Genomic DNA, 15,640 nt, shown 5'->3' on the forward strand with positions numbered 1-15,640 from the left:
ATCAGGACCCCACATTTCTCCTTCCTCTTACTCATGAAAAGGGACCTGAGTAAAAGTGGAGATCACTTTTGTGTCAAACTTAAGCATATAAGACAGGGAAGGCTGGGCCCCATCTCCCAGAAGGCTTCAATCAGAGGCCAGTTTTCTCCCAAGAACTAGAGGGGACCATAAGGTTCCAGCCAGAGAACCAGCCTGGGCTCTTACCACTCTCTCTCACAATTCTCTTTGAGATCCACTTCCCCATAGAGTCAGGAAGACCTGAGTTCAAATCTGGACTCAGATATTTACTATGTGTATGACTCCAGCAAGTCACTTAGCCTCTGCCTTGGTTTCTTCATAAGGGGATAATAATAGTACCAACTTCTGAGGGTTGTTGTGAGGGTCAGATGAGATAATCATTGTAAAGAGCTTAGCACAGTGTCCGGCAACATAGAAAGTGCTTTATAAATGTTGGCTATTATCTTGGCCCTTGGCTCCTTGGACATCAGCTGGGCAATGCTTTCCACAAGCCCTCATATCTCAAAGGCAGAAACCAAACTATCGTTGCCTCCTAACGAAATACTTGGCATCTGAACCAGACATACCAGGAGTGCCTTGGAAGAAATGACATCCTAAATCAAAGACATTGCAACACCTTTGTTGTAGGTGGAGTTATTTCTACCTATCTGACACACCATTCATTTGGGAACAGCAAGGTAGTGATTCTACTTCCCTCTGTCATCACCTTAGCTCTAAGGTTACTCCTGAATATAGTGCACAGGGGCGGCTCTGTCCATGACCAAAGCAGGGTCTTGATTTTTATGTCTTTCCCAGTTGACCCAAGATGCTTAGAAAAATTTCATTAGGGAAGCGGTAAAAAGATTTGAGGAATAAGAAACAACAGGAAACTAAGATGTTCCTATAGGCTTTATTATCACACATTCACAAAATCAAATTTAGTCAGCCAATACTGATTTAGGGCCTACTATGTGCAGGAACCTGTATCTGCAGACAAAAAAAAAAGAATATAGCTGAGTCCACAGAGAGATCTCCATAGAGAATGACTTCCACATGAGGACCAGGCAGTTACATGGATCAGAGAAGAGCACAGGTTTCTGCAGTTAACCTTCTGGGGGAAACTCTGAGATGCCCCAAGACATCTCCAAAGGAAGACGAAGAGAAGTAAGGGGAACCAGTAGGCAGGGGCATCCTCTTCTGCCATTCTCCTTGTAGGCTGGTCTTCACTTCTGCTGCTGGGGCTAATTCAGCAGCTTCCAGAGCAGCAGCCAGAGCCACCCCGGCCTACAGAGGTCTGGGATCTCTGGCTGCCGCTATCCCCACAGCAGCAGCAGCCTCGTCGTCTGCGGCGCCGGGAAGGTAGGCAGCAGCCTCCAAAGCATCCAGTAGAACTAGACCCACAGCATCCTGAGGATCCGCAACATCCTTCAGAGTTGGACCCACAGCATCCTCCTGAGCTGGACCCGCAGCATCCTCCTGAGCTGGACCCGCAGCATCCTCCTGAGCTGGACCCGCAGCAGCCACTAGATGAAGGAGCTGGAGTAGGGGCTGGCATAGGGGTCGAAGAAGAGCATTGGGGATAGCCTTTGACAGGAGCCTTGGAAGACATCTTTCTACCGTTTAGGTAAACCTGGAAGAAAGTACCATATGTAAAACACAAGTTACTTTTTTTCCCTTTCCAGACCAGGAACTCGGGCATTCTTGAGATATAGCACAATTAGCATGTTAGGCTCATTGTATGAAAAGAGTCTCCTGAGTAATCTTCCAGCAATATGCCCCTCTGGTTAGATCTCAGGACCATAAATTGAGAGCTGAAAGGGTATGTAGAGACACTATCTAGCCTAACTCACTTTGGAGGAAACTAAGCCCTCGGGAAGTGAAATGACTTGTCCACAGTCATATGGATGGTAAGTGACAGAGACAGGCTCTATTTCTAGAGAAGATATTTTCTACATGGAGTCAATAATTGGCCACTAACCCCAAAAGGTCTTGATGGGTGGTACAAAATGAAATATTGTGGATATTACTATATAAATATATACATATAAGGACAAACCTTTATAGGCAATATACAATTTAATATGTATATTACATTACAATCACATAACATATTGCATATGTACTATACATGCATATATATTTATGCATGTATTCTTATGACTAAAATAAAGAATGGAGTGTTTTAGACAAATGCTCCAAACCTGGGTTTCCTCTCTCCCATTCTTTCTTGCCTCATCTTCACATTTATCCCATATGACCCACAAGGAGTACAACAAGATGAGGCTATTCCCATTTCTGCCATAACTAGTCAGCAGAAATTGCTATTGGCCTTAAACAAGCCACACTATGTCTTTTGGTCTCAGTTTCATTATCTGTAAAATAAAGGAGCTGTCCTTGGTGATCTTTGAAGTCCCATGCAGTTCTAACATTCTAAAGCTCTTCATTCCTCTAAGTTACTTCCAGACATCTCCATCCTTACCCCCTTGCTCCTCTATCTTAGGCTCCCCATAGCCCTCTCCTTCCAGGGCCCTCTTTGAGACTCACCCCACACTGGTTCCAGGGGATGTTTCACCCAATTCTTCAACCAAGAGACGTCGTCACTTCTAGAGCAATGAACTGAGTAGCAACCAGGTGGAAGACTTTTTATACAGGTTCTAGACTGCCAGCTGGCTAGTGAAAACACAGGCTCCTGCTATGGGAGGGTGGAGCCTCTTTCACAACATGCATGCCCTGGTGACAGGTCATGTCCCCAAGCCAAATTCTTCCATCACTCACGTCCTGCACAGTGAGTATTGTAGGTGGTACACGTGGGAATTCAAATCACTCCAGAGAGGTGCCAGGTTGCCTCTGGCATGTTGATTTTTTCCAACATGGCTCCACTCACCAGGAAGGTAGCTGTGGTGTGTGTGTGTGTGTGTGTGTGTGTGTGTGTGTGTGTGTGTGTGTGAAAAAGACACACTTGTGCTGGGTAGGATTGAGGAGGGAGACAAGAAGGAAAGGTAAAAGAGTGTGGAGTTATCTGGTAGTCCATCTTTCCTTGGGCCACCATCATTTGCCTTCCCAGCTCCTGGGACTATGCTCATAACTATTTATATGTTCCTATATTAAATTGTTTACCTAGCATTGTATTTTTAAAAATTGGTTATTTTGGTTCACATCTATGTTAGCTTAATCTTTGCTCTCCACTGCCAGCTGCTTGGTTAGCCCAGTGCCTGGAATTCTGCCACTCAAATAAATGATGCTTCACAGCATCACAGATTTAAAGATGGAAAGAACCTTAGAGGCCACCTAATCAAACACCTCTCTTTACACATGAAGAAACAGAGGCGCCAAGAGGTTGAATGATTTACTGAAAGTCACATAGGTAGTAAGTGCCAGGGTCAGGATTAGAACCTGGTTTCTCTAGTGCCATTTGCATTGTACACATTACTGCATCCTAATGGTCTTATTTAATGATGAAGTTAGGCATGGAGGGATTACACGTGAAAGAAGTACCCACCTAGAGGAAATGATGAATCTTTGAAGAATTGACATCAATGTATAGGTCCCTACCCCTGCTTCCATGATGCTGATCTACCTAGTATGGGAGATCTGAGTCTCTCTATCCTGTTATCTTTCTCCCTTTGGGGAAAAGAAAACATCTCACGACAGGCTAGGCATGCAAGTACACAGGCAAAAGATTTCTTGGAAGACCTGAGGAGCAGAGATATGAAAAGGAATGTTCTGTGAATAACAGAATCTTGGTGTCCAGAGAGACCATCTAAGGCCGTTAAATTCAACCCCCTACTTGCTTCTGAACCAATGAATGAATCAGAGGGGTCAAAAGCTGAAGATTTTGAAAAATTTTGTTACTGCAAAGAAAATTTAAAAAAAAAAGTCATACAGAGAAAGTAAAGACCGCCAATGACATTTCAGTTTCACATAGTTGTCCTGAGATTAGGATTTCTTATTACCTATACTTAGAAGAATTTGAGCCAAGATCAGACTTAATTTCACCAATGGGCAAAGTGGGAGTTGGTGTAAGGGAAGATAAGGAAGCCACGAGAAGGAACAGAATCTGTTCAGGAAACACGTCCAGTTGTAAAATAGGGAAGTAGATGAAAGAATTTGGTGCAAATATCCTCGTGCCTGAGATCATGCTTGATTGGGAAAGACTCAAGCTTCTTGGGTATAGCCTCCTGGTACAACTTGGTGAGCAGGTAAGTAAGTAGTGACTAACAGTACAGCACAGGTGTAAATACCAGCAAAAGGAGCCCAGATCTTAGACAAGGATCTCTGGATTAATAGTCTTCTGTGGTAATTAGCTAAGCAGGTGAGTCTAATCAATTAATCAATCAACAAGAATTTATTAAGCCACTAGGGGCAGCTAGGTGCTATAGAGCGATGGTATCAAACTCAAATAGATGCAGGGACCACTTAACCCTACATATGGATCCCTACAGTGGTATATTGACTTTTTAAAAAAAAAAAAAACATATTAACATTATCTATGTTCTATTGTATTTTTATTTATTTTGGTAAATATTTCTCAATTACATTTTAATCTGTTTCTGGTCTCACTCCAGAATGTTCTGGGCTGCACAGAGAGCAAGTGTTTGATATTTCAAGTATAGCGGACAGAGTGCTGCACCTGAAGTTAGGGAGAATCCAGAGTTCAAATTTGGCCTCCGATAGTTAAGAGCTGTGTGACCCTGGGCAAGACATTAAATATCTCTCAGCTTTGGTTGCCTTATTTATAAAATGGATACAATAATGGCACCTACCTCCCAGGGTTGTTTGTGAGCCTCACATGAGTTAACATCTATAAAACTTTTTGTAAACCCTAAAGTGTTATATAAATGCTAGCTATTATTAACTATATGTATTCTTCTTATTAGGCTTTTATTATATATCAAATACTGTACTAGATCCTGGGAATGCCAATACAAACGTGGTTTATAATTCCCTCCCCCACCACAAGCCTTCTGAGTGACTTTTGAAAGGTGAAGAGTCCTGGCTAGGCCTGAAGAAAACATCACCCAGTTGTTCCTGGATAGCCAAAGTTCCAGAGTCATCTGTTGGCCAGGTGGGCAGAGCTTACCAAGTTTTTGCTCTGCTCTGATCTTGAGCCAGCAATCCCAGCTTTCCAGAAGGAGCACTTTCTTCTTTCCTAAACTAGTCTCCTTAGGAATTCTCTTATGCAACTTTGGTGACTTTGCAATGGAAACCATCAAAGAACCTAGGAAAAGTGGACCAAGGCCCTCTGCTTCGTAGCACAGACTGAGCAACTGAACTGGTCCCATGTGAGGGACTATTGTCCCTTACACTTGTGCTCAGAAGCTGAGCCAGATTCTGGAACACAGGGGACAGAATGTAGCAGTGAGAGGGACAGTGCAGAGAACCAGCCTCAGTCATTTCCATATCCCCCCTTATGCTACAGGAAAAAGAAGGGAGAAAGGGGATGATGGCTTGAAGGGAGAAACAGGCTAGGGAAACAAGGAACAAATAAGAGACAGCAAGTGCCAGACATTATAAGCTTTGTCAACAGTCAGTAATTAGAGGTGAAGATTTTAATGCCAAGGATTTCACCAAAATGTATGTGAGAGATGAAGTCAACTCATCACCTAACAGAAAACTTGGGTGTCTGAAGGTCAATCAATCACTCAAATATTGTTTAAGCACCTGCTAGGTGCCAGGCCCTATGCTAAATCCTAAAGATACAAAAGGAGGCAAATGGAGTTTGAAATCTAATGGGAGAGACAATATGAAAACAAATATATATGAAGTGAGCTATTTACGGAAATAATTAGTAGAGGGAAAGCACTGAAATTAAGAGAGGTTGGAAAAGGTTTCCTGTAGAAGGTAGGGTTTTAGTTGGGACTCAAAGGAAACCAGAGAGGTCAGTAGTTAGAGTTGAGGAGGGATTCCAGACATGGAAGACAATCAGAAAAAAATGCCCAAAGCCGAGAGATGGAACATCTTGTTAGTTAATTGGCTTTCCAGCCAAGAGACCCCTCTCACTGGATCAAAGAGTAAGGTGTAAGAAGACTCAAAAGGCACGAGGGACTAGGTTTTGAAAGGCTTTGCACGCCAAATAGAGCATTTTGTATTTGCTTCTGGGTAATAGGAAGCCACTGTAGTTTATGGAGGACAGCTAGGTGGCGCAGTGGATAGAGTGTCTGGCCTAGAATCAGGAAAACTCAGGAAGACTTATCTTCCTGATCAGATCTGGCCTCAGACACTTATTGATGTGTGACCCTGGGCAAATCACTTAACCCTGTCTGCCTCAGTTTCCTCATCTGTCAAATGAACTGGGGAAGGAAATGGCAAACTACTACAGTATCTTTGCCAAGAAAACCCCAAACAAGGTCACAAAGAGCCAGACACGACTGAAATGACTGAACATAGTTTATGGAGTAGGTTGGAGAGTGGGGGTGGGGGTGACATGATCACTTTAGGGGCTGAATGGAGGACGGATTGGAGTGGGGAGAGAACTGAGGCAGGCAGACACCCCAGAAGGCTATTGCGATAGTCCAGGTGTGAGGTGATGAGGAGTCTGCACCAGGACGATGTCAGTGTCAGGAGAGATGACATATTTCAAAGAAGTTGAAAAGGTGAAATTCACAGGCAACAGCTTGGATACGGGGGAGTGAGAATCCAGGATGACTTCGAGAATGTCCTAGCCTGGAGGAATGGAAGACCAAAGCAGAAAGAGCCTTTTGGTGAGAGCTGAGGTGCCATAGGGATTGCTGAGGAGTTCCGGTCTCGGAAAAGAAGGGAGATGAGAAGCTACGCTCTTGGAGAGGTCATTGGTTCCTCCAATTCTGTCAGAGCTGCTCCTCTGGATGAAAGGAAGTAATTTACAGATCCCTCTGTATCAGTCACTGCTGGAACCTCCAGGCTGCTTATTTCTTGCACTGATGCTGCCACTGGCCCCGTAGGAAGAACTTTGATGCCTGTGCCTATGGGATCTCCTTGGATCATTGGGAAAGAGGCAGCCTAGCATCCCCCAGAGCAAGAGCTTCTGCTTCTACCAGAGGTAAGACAAGAGCATCCTGTACGTCTGTACAGGGTATAGCTAGAGCTTCAGACCGTAGCTAGAACCACATCAGGAAGAGACTGGAGGATGGCATGGGAGTGTGGGAGGACAGTTAGAGGGGGTGGCATTTGGGATGGCTTTGACAAAGGGGCTGGCATTGCCTCTAGCTTAGCTGGTAGGACATTCAGGGGAGCTGAAAGGTATACATAAGAGGTTAAGGTTCCCACATTTCAGTGACCTCATCATGTTCAAATTTGAAATAAAATTCTAAATACTTTTTAGTTACAATCAAACAAATTTTAAAAATCTAGGCCCTAGAAATTAACAAAAAACACAGTGGCTTCTGTTACTGAAGAGTGTATCCTATTGACTTCATTTGGTTCAAATAAATTCTCAATAACTTCAAATCCGCTAACTGTCCCCTCCCCTCTTTTGCCTTACCGATCACAGAATTAGAGAATTTCAGAGCAAGAAGGGACCTCCTAGATTAAAAGAAAAAAAGATTTCTCTCTACAACATACCAGAGAAGTGGTCATCTAGACCTTCTGTGAAGACCTCCAGGGAGAAGGAGGCCATTACCTCCTAGGACACCTCATTCTACCTTGGGATACCTTCACTAGACTTTTACACGTGTAGATTTGCAGCTTTTTCACTTCCATCCAGTGCTCTCAATTTTACCTTGAGGGGCCAAACTAGAGGAGTAAACATTATATTTTTTGTAAATCCCTCTTCTTATTGACAGCTCTTCAGAAATATGAAAATAGCTAATCAGATCCAGGGCTGAGTTTTCTCTTCTGGAGGTTAAATGTCCCTTTTGTTGTTGTTCAGTCGTTTTGGTCATGTTGGACTCTTTGGGGTTTTCTTGGCAAAGATATTGGAGTGGCTGGCCCTTTCCTTCTACAGCTCATTTGACAGATGAGGAAACTGAGGCAAATAGGGTTAAGTGACTTGCCCAGGGTCACAAGTTAGTAAATGTCCCTAGTTTCTTCAATTGATCAAACCTTGAGTTCCTTCATCATCCTCCTTGACCTCCTCTGACTGCTCTCCAACGTGTTTGTTTGTTTTTGGTGGTGTGAGGGGAACTAGATCTATGATTTCATTGATATAATGTTCAAGTTTTCTCTCTGACACATACTGACTGTATGATTCTGGCAAATTATTTAACCTCCCAATGTCCCAGGAAACTCTCTGAGACTATAAAATGCAGAGCAGATTAGGTAGTGATCTTTGTTGGGAGAGGGAACTGCCCCATCTGGATTTGCCTATACCAATGAAAGCACAAATGGCGGGGAAAAGGGGGGGAAGGATTTCTTGGCACTGGCACTTGTTTGTAACATATAGTCTTAGGGAATTACTTGGGCCACTGAGAGAGGTTATTTTCTTTATTTTGGAGGCAATGGGGTTAAGTGACTTGCCCAGGGTCACACAGCTTTAGGTGCTTGAAGTCAGATTTGAACTCAAGTCCTCCTGAGTCCAGGGCTGGTGCTTTATCTACTGCCCCACCTGGCTGTCCCAACTGAGAGTTTAAATGAATTGCCCAAAGTCACACAGCCATTCTATGTCAGCAGTGTGACTTGAACTTAACCTTCCCAACTCTAAGGTCACCTCTCTATCAATATAATTTCTATAATGTGATGCCCAGAACTGCATGCAAATAGTCCAGATGTGATCTGAGGAGTGCCCAGCACAGAGAGATTATCATCTCCCTAGTCCTGGAAGCTACACCTCTAGCCTCTCCACAATGCAAACTCCTCTTTTCTTGTTGGTTTTTCTTTTCTTTTCTTTTCTTTTTTTTTAATTAATTTATTTTGATTTATCAACATTCACTTCCATAAGCTTTCGAGTTTTAAATTTTTCTCCCCCTCCTTCCCCAAGATGGTGTGTAATCTGATAGGGGCTCTACATATACATTCCTATTAAACATATTTTCACATTTGTGATGTCGTAAGGAAGAATTAGAACCAATGGGAGGAACCACCAGAAAGAGGAAACAAAACACAACAGAAGAAAAAATAGCAAATAGTATGCTTCGATCTGCATTCAAACTCCATTCTTTTCTTGTCTTGATGCTCTTCCTTCTTGAGTGCTTCCCCCCGCACCCCAACTTTTAGATGGGGCATCTCCTCTATGTCCCATTCTCGAAGAGCTTCCATCTCCTTCTGAAGAAGCAATGATTGTTCTCCCTCCTCGCCATCCCACAGCCAGGAGAGATACCTTCTTGGATGGATGTTGAGAAGAGGTCCCCAAGGAGTCAGGTGGACTGAGGAGCCATAAGAGGCAAGCCCTTTTATACTCCTCTGCATGTGGCCTCTGATCCATTTCTGAGATGATTGGCTCTTTCACAATGGGCAATGGGGCTGATACACATTCCAAGGGCCAATACTTCTAGCCCACACATAGAGACTTAGAGTTCGTAGTAGGCACTCAGCAAAATTAGGTCAGATTCCTGTCTTTATCCAGAAAAACAGTGTGATGCATCTCCTAAGACTGCATATTCTTTCTCCACACAGTCTTCATATCCATCTCATAGGCAGCTCTACTATGCTCCATACTTACAGGGGTGTGCCAAAGATGAGTTTTAGGAAAAGAAAATCCTGTGTCAGAATAATACCCCAAGATTAAAATACCCTGTTCTCTTTTAGAATGAGGATTGTGTTACAAAATCACTTACCTAGTTCAGACCAATCTAGTATTCTAATTCTAGAATGGACCAAGAATTCTAGGAAGGCCAAATGGGTTCAGTGTGGGGACCTGGATTTTCTTCCTTACTTATTCTAGCAGGAGAAGTTATCACTAATAGTATATCAGCAGTGACAATAAAGGACAGAGCTCACCTTTCCTGTGCATTGGGAATCAAGGAAACACATTTGTTCCATGATGGGGAGGGAGGGTTGTGTTCACTTTAATCTGCAGTATGATACTCTTTGGGAGGATAGACACAACAACTGAGGGTGCATAAAGTCATTAAGTTCACATAATTAAATGGAGAGCCATACCTAAGGCTATGCAATGAGAGCTTTGCCTTAGGGTACCAACAAGCAGGAGTGGTGAACTTCATCTCTTTCATGCATTCTATAATCCAGCCACAAAGGCCTTCTTTCTCTTCCTTTCACTTGACACTCCATTCTCCAACTCCAGGCCTTTTTTCTGCCCAACCCCCATGCATAGAAAGTTCTCCTTCTTCTCCTCCAACTCCTGGCTTCCTTCAAGACTCAGCTCAAATCCCACTCTTTATGAAAGGTTTATAAAAAATTACAAAAAGGGACCTTCCTTTCCTCCAATTTCTAGGGCTTCTCCTCTATATACATATACATACATACATATGTATGTATGTATAGGTATGTATCGATTTATATATACATGCATATGTACATATATATACACACAGAAAGATGTATGTGTATATGTGTACACACATTATTATCTGCATGTTGTCTCTCACATTTGAATATGAGGTCTTTGAGGGCAGAGACTATGTTTGTTTTTGCCTCTCTTTTTATCTCCAGGGCTTAGCACAATGCCTGTTTGGCACATAGTAGGTACTTATAAATGTTTCTGAACTAAATGATAAGGAGTAAGAAAACATTTATTCAGTAGGAATGGCTGGGGTTCAGGGTAGGTAACAGGTACATCCCTTATCCTGGCTGTAGTTATACCTAGGGGGAGACAAACCCCTGAAATTCTAAGATATTTTTCCATAGAAGCAGCATTATAAATAGTGGTCAGGTTGTTAGAAAAATCTACAAAAGGCTTGGTCAGGCAGCCAAACCATCCACATTTGCAATGAAAATGTCATGTTAATCCCTCTATTCCTGATGGCATTGGTAAGATCATACTAACTGAAGGGCAGGCTCAGAGAGCTACCACTTAGACATCCTATTGTCCAGAGGCAGTGCAGTACAATGGAAATATCTGTGGTCCAACCTGGAGTTAGAAGTTGCAAATTCCAGTCTGGCTCTAATACTTGATAGCTATGGTCAAGTGGGCATATCATTTTTATCTCCCTGAGCCTAATTTTCCTTATCTATAAAGTGGGTATGATAATAATTGAATTACTTACTCTAGTGGTGTTGTTGTAAGGAAAATACTCTTTAAGCATGAGCTGTTATGAGTTCGACTCTCTCACTTCCCAGATGAGGAAACTGAGACCCAGGACACTTAGAAACATCTCTTCACTTTTCTAGGTCTCAGTTGCTCCTTTCTAAAGTAGGTAAAATAACAAAACCAACAAAACTCGTATGATTATCTCAACAGATGTAGAAAAAGCTTTTGACAGAATACAACACTCATTCCTCTTTAAAAACATTAGCAAGCAAGGAATAAATGGAGATTTCTTTAAAATGATAAGTAGTATTTATTTCAAACCATTAGCAAACATTCTCTATGACGGGATAAGCTAGAAGTCTTTCCAAAGGACTTATGATGAAAAATGCTATCCACCTTCAGAAAAAGAACTGATGGAGTCTGAATGCAGATTGAAGCATGCTATTTTTGCTTTTTTATTATTCTTGCTTTTGAGGTCTGTGCTTTCTTTTGCAACATGGCTAATATGGAAACGTGTTGCATGACTTCACTTGCATAATCTACGTCAAACAGCTTGCCTTCTCAAGAAGGGGCTAGGGGAGGGAGGGAGAGAATTGGAAACATTTTTAAAATGAATGTTAAAAAATTTTGATTACATCTAATTGAGGAAAAAATAAAATAAAAATCAGGTATAATAAATGGGTATAATAATATTTGTACTACCTACATCATAAGGATATTCTGATGTTTCCAAGGTTACACAAGTTGGTCCAGTTCCATTGAATTCAATAAGTATTTATTAAATACCTCAATGCACTAGTCACTGAGGATCCAAATACAAAGTGAGTTTGTCTGTGCCTTCAAAGAGCTTGCATTCTATTGGGTAGGGAGGATAGAAGATGTTCCCAGATAAGTGAATACAGAATACATATCCCAGGCTTCTGATTCCCAATCCAGAACTTTCCCACTCTATATCCTCTGGCTCTCAGGCAACTGTCAGCAACAAAACCCATATATGCTCAGTATTCATGTTGAGTTTTGGATTAAATTGGTTGATTTTTGATGCTTAGACTGTCTTCCCTCTCCCACTTTGCCTGCTGAGTTCCCATTCAACCTTTAAAGTCCAACACATGGCACCTCCTCCAGGAAGTCTTCCTTAATGCCCCCAGTCAATGACCTTGCCCCTCAGAGGGCACTTTGTTTTACATGTCTTTAAGGCACCTCTCATGGAATGTGTTAGGATTCTTTGTAATTGTGTCTTATTTCAGTAGCAATGATAGTAGCTAGCATTACATAGCCTTTAAAGATTTGCAAAGAGCTATACACATGTTATTTATCTCCTTTGATCCTCACAATAACCCTGGGAGCTAGGTGCTATTGTTATCCCCATTTTACGGAGTAAGAAACCAAGAAGAGAAATCAAGTGTTTTACCCCAGATTACACAATTTAAAAGAGTATATGAAGCAGAATTCGAACTCTGGTTTTCCTTGACTCCAAGTCCAGTGGTCTTAGCCACCACACCAACTAACTGTTAGTACTATTAGTAGTGGTGGTGATTCAATAGCTGCTCACATTTCTGTAGTGCTTTAGGGTTTACTAAGAGCTTTCTTCACAGTATTCTTGTGATGTAGGTAATACAAATATTATTATACCCATTTTAGAAAGGAGGGGATTGAGGCACAGAGAAACTAGGATCAAATGTAAACTCCTCTGTTTGGCTTTTAAAGCCCTGCACAGCCTGTGCCCTTCTGATATTCCCAGTCTTCTTATACCCCAGTCTCCTCCACGTACACTCTACAATCCAGCCACACTCATCTCCTTTCATTTCCTTGACGATGACACAATCTGCTGGCTTTGTGCCTTTTGGCTGGCTGTCCTCTGTACCCGAAATGCTCTCCCTCTTCACCTCCACTTCTGAGCTTCCCTCAAGGCTCTGTTTAGAGTTCACTTTCTTTACTAGGCTGTCTCAAGACCTTCTCAATGCTAGTGCCTTCCCTCCAATTTACCCCATGTAGATTGGTGGGGGTAGCAGGCAGAGGGAAGGGGAAGTGAATAAGCAATTATATGGCACCCACTATGTGCTAGGCACTGTGTTGAGAATTTTTTAAAATAAATATTACCTCATTTACTCTTTACTACAAACCTGAAAGGTAGGTGTGATTATTACCCCCATTTTACAGCTAAGGAAACTGAGGCAAATCAAAGTTAAGTGGCTTGCTCAGAGTCACACAGCTAGTAAGTGACTAAGACTGGGTTTGAAACTTCTTAATTACAGGCCTGGAGCATCTACCACGCCACCAGCTGCCTCTAATAGATAGATGGATAAGTAAATCTATAGAAATAGATAGATGACATAGAGAAATAGAAGACAGATCAATAGATAGATGATACATAAAAGATGATAGAGATAGAGACAGACAGAGAGAGAGAGAGATTTAGATGTTGTGAAATGAGAGTTCCCTTTGTCTCCCCCCCCATATATGTGTTTAATAAATGCTTGTTGAATTTGCTTAAGTGAATTCTCAAAAGTCACAAAACTGTGAGTTCAGGCCCCTGTGAGGGCAGAGACCATGCCTCCCTTAAAGACAGGGGCAGAAGAGGATTGAAGTGAGGCAGCTGCAGTAGATTTAAGGCTGCATGTAAGAAAAAGAACTTCCAGACGATCAGAACCATATAAAAGGGGCTCCTCATGAGAAGGCTTCGAGCGAAGGCTCAGCTGAAGACTGTTGGGTAGATTGTAGAGGACGTTGTTCAGGTACGGATTAGGCTAGGTGGTCTCTGAGGTCCTTTCCAACTCTGATAGTCTGGCAATCTATGAATTTTAAATCCTCTATAGCACTTAGCAGTGCTGGGCATAAAAATTAATTTTTTTAATAAATTGATGAATGTGGTCTCCCTTTCCAATCCATCGTCTACACAGCTGCCAAAATGATTTTCCTAAAGTGCAAATCTGATCATGTCACTCTCCTACTCAATAAACTCTAATGGCTCACTAGTACCCCTAAGATTGAATATAAATCACTGGCATTTAAACACATTTACAACCTGGCCACTATTGACCTTTCCTTTCTTACTGTATATTACTACGCTCTGCACACTCTGAGGTCTTGTCTTATTTGCTGTTTCTTATACATTGTACTCAGTCTCCCACCTCCATGCCTTGGTATTGGCTGTCCCCCATGTATCCCTCCCTGTCTTACTTTCATTTTTCAGAATTCTGAAATTCCTTTAAGGCTCAGCCCAAGTACCGTCTTCAACACCCGTTCTTTCCAGATGTCCCCAGTGGCTGGTACCTCCTTCAAAATCACTTTGTATCTACTACATATTTACTTTGTGTACACCCACATGTGCACATGTTGCCTTACCTGGCTCAACTATAAGATTTTTTGCAAGGTCTTTTATTTTATCATCCTTGGCACCCACATACAGTGCCTGACAGGGGTGAGGAACCTGCAGCCTTGAGGCCATGTGTGTCCCTCTGGGGCCTTGGGTGCAGCCTTTTGACTGAGTCCAAGTTTTACAGAACACATTGTTTTATTAAGGGGATTTGTTCTGTGAAGTTTGGATTCACTCAAAGGGCCACACTTGAGGACCTAGGGGGCACAGGTTCCCCACCCCTGGAACATAGTAGGTGCTTAATAAGTGCTTGCTAATTGATTGATTAAATGGGAACCTAATCACCTTTTTAAACATTCCTTCTTCAGGAAAACACACTTTGAGTTCCAAACACGCAACCTAAAACTTTTGGAATACATTATGCTTTTTAACTGGGGTTTGTCTATACCTAGTCCCAAAATGGAGGGTGGAATTCTCTCATTTTACAGATGAGGAATCTGAGACCCAGATAGCTTATTTGCCTCACTCAAGATCATAATGAATTAGCAATGGAGCTGGGACTCCAATGTAATTTCCCTCACATTGTGTTTTTTCCATTGCTCATTAGAATTTAGAACCACAGATGGTGAGGTATTTTGTTGTTGTTGTTTCCTTGCCAACAGCTTGGTATGGCATCTTCCTGCACTATGTTTTGTGCCTTGGTACAGAGTACTGATTTCCAAGAACTCAAGTAAGACAGCATCATTCAGTCATTCAGTCATTCATTCATTCATTCTGATGAATCATTGCCTGATTCACTTGTCTTACATCATTTAGGGATAAACTTTGTCCCTATTAGCCCATCAAATGAATAATATAATATAAAGTGGTTTGCTAGCCTAAAAGATACATGTGTGTGTACTATTATTATTATTATTATTATTATTATTATTATTGTTAGCCTGAATAATCAAGAGTCTGTGGCAAGTTATACAATGTGGTTTAATTACTTTGAAATGAGATCCAGTTAATTTAAATTCTAGCCATTCTATTCATTTCAATTAATATATTTTTTAATAAGTCTACTATGAACAAGACAACTGAAAAGGCTATGAAGACAAAGAAAAATCATACTACCTTGTCCTCAAGGAGATTACAGTCTACTGAAGGGATGTGGCATATGGAAAGATAAATATAAATATAAATAAGAAACAAGCAAGGAACACTGTGAGAGGAGCAAAAGAGAGAGTCAGGCAAAGTATTTTAGGAAAATCCGGTGAAGAAAT

At 41.8% G+C, this 15,640-nt stretch overlaps 1 protein-coding gene across 1 annotated transcript; it reads right to left on the reverse strand.

Moving 5' to 3' along the window:
* Positions 1-888: 888 nt before the first annotated feature.
* On the reverse strand, positions 889-2,648 carry LOC114043277 (cysteine-rich C-terminal protein 1-like). Its single transcript, XM_027862348.1, has 2 exons — positions 2,542-2,648; positions 889-1,627 (listed from the first exon to the last, which is right to left on the reverse strand). The coding sequence occupies exon 2, from the start codon at positions 1,604-1,606 to the stop codon at positions 1,244-1,246; it is 363 nt and encodes a 120-aa protein (XP_027718149.1). The 5' UTR covers positions 1,607-1,627; positions 2,542-2,648; the 3' UTR covers positions 889-1,243.
* Between the last annotated feature and the right edge of the window lie 12,992 nt (positions 2,649-15,640).

The sequence above is a fragment of the Vombatus ursinus genome, unplaced genomic scaffold, assembly GCF_900497805.2.
Source record: "Vombatus ursinus unplaced genomic scaffold, bare-nosed wombat genome assembly UNPS02014768.1, whole genome shotgun sequence".
Taxonomy (NCBI): Eukaryota; Metazoa; Chordata; class Mammalia; order Diprotodontia; family Vombatidae; genus Vombatus; species Vombatus ursinus.

Excerpts from the sequence above, each read along its gene's own strand:
- LOC114043277 (XM_027862348.1), bottom strand. The coding sequence starts at position 1,606 with ATGTCTTCCAAGGCTCCTGTCAAAGGCTATCCCCAATGCTCTTCTTCG.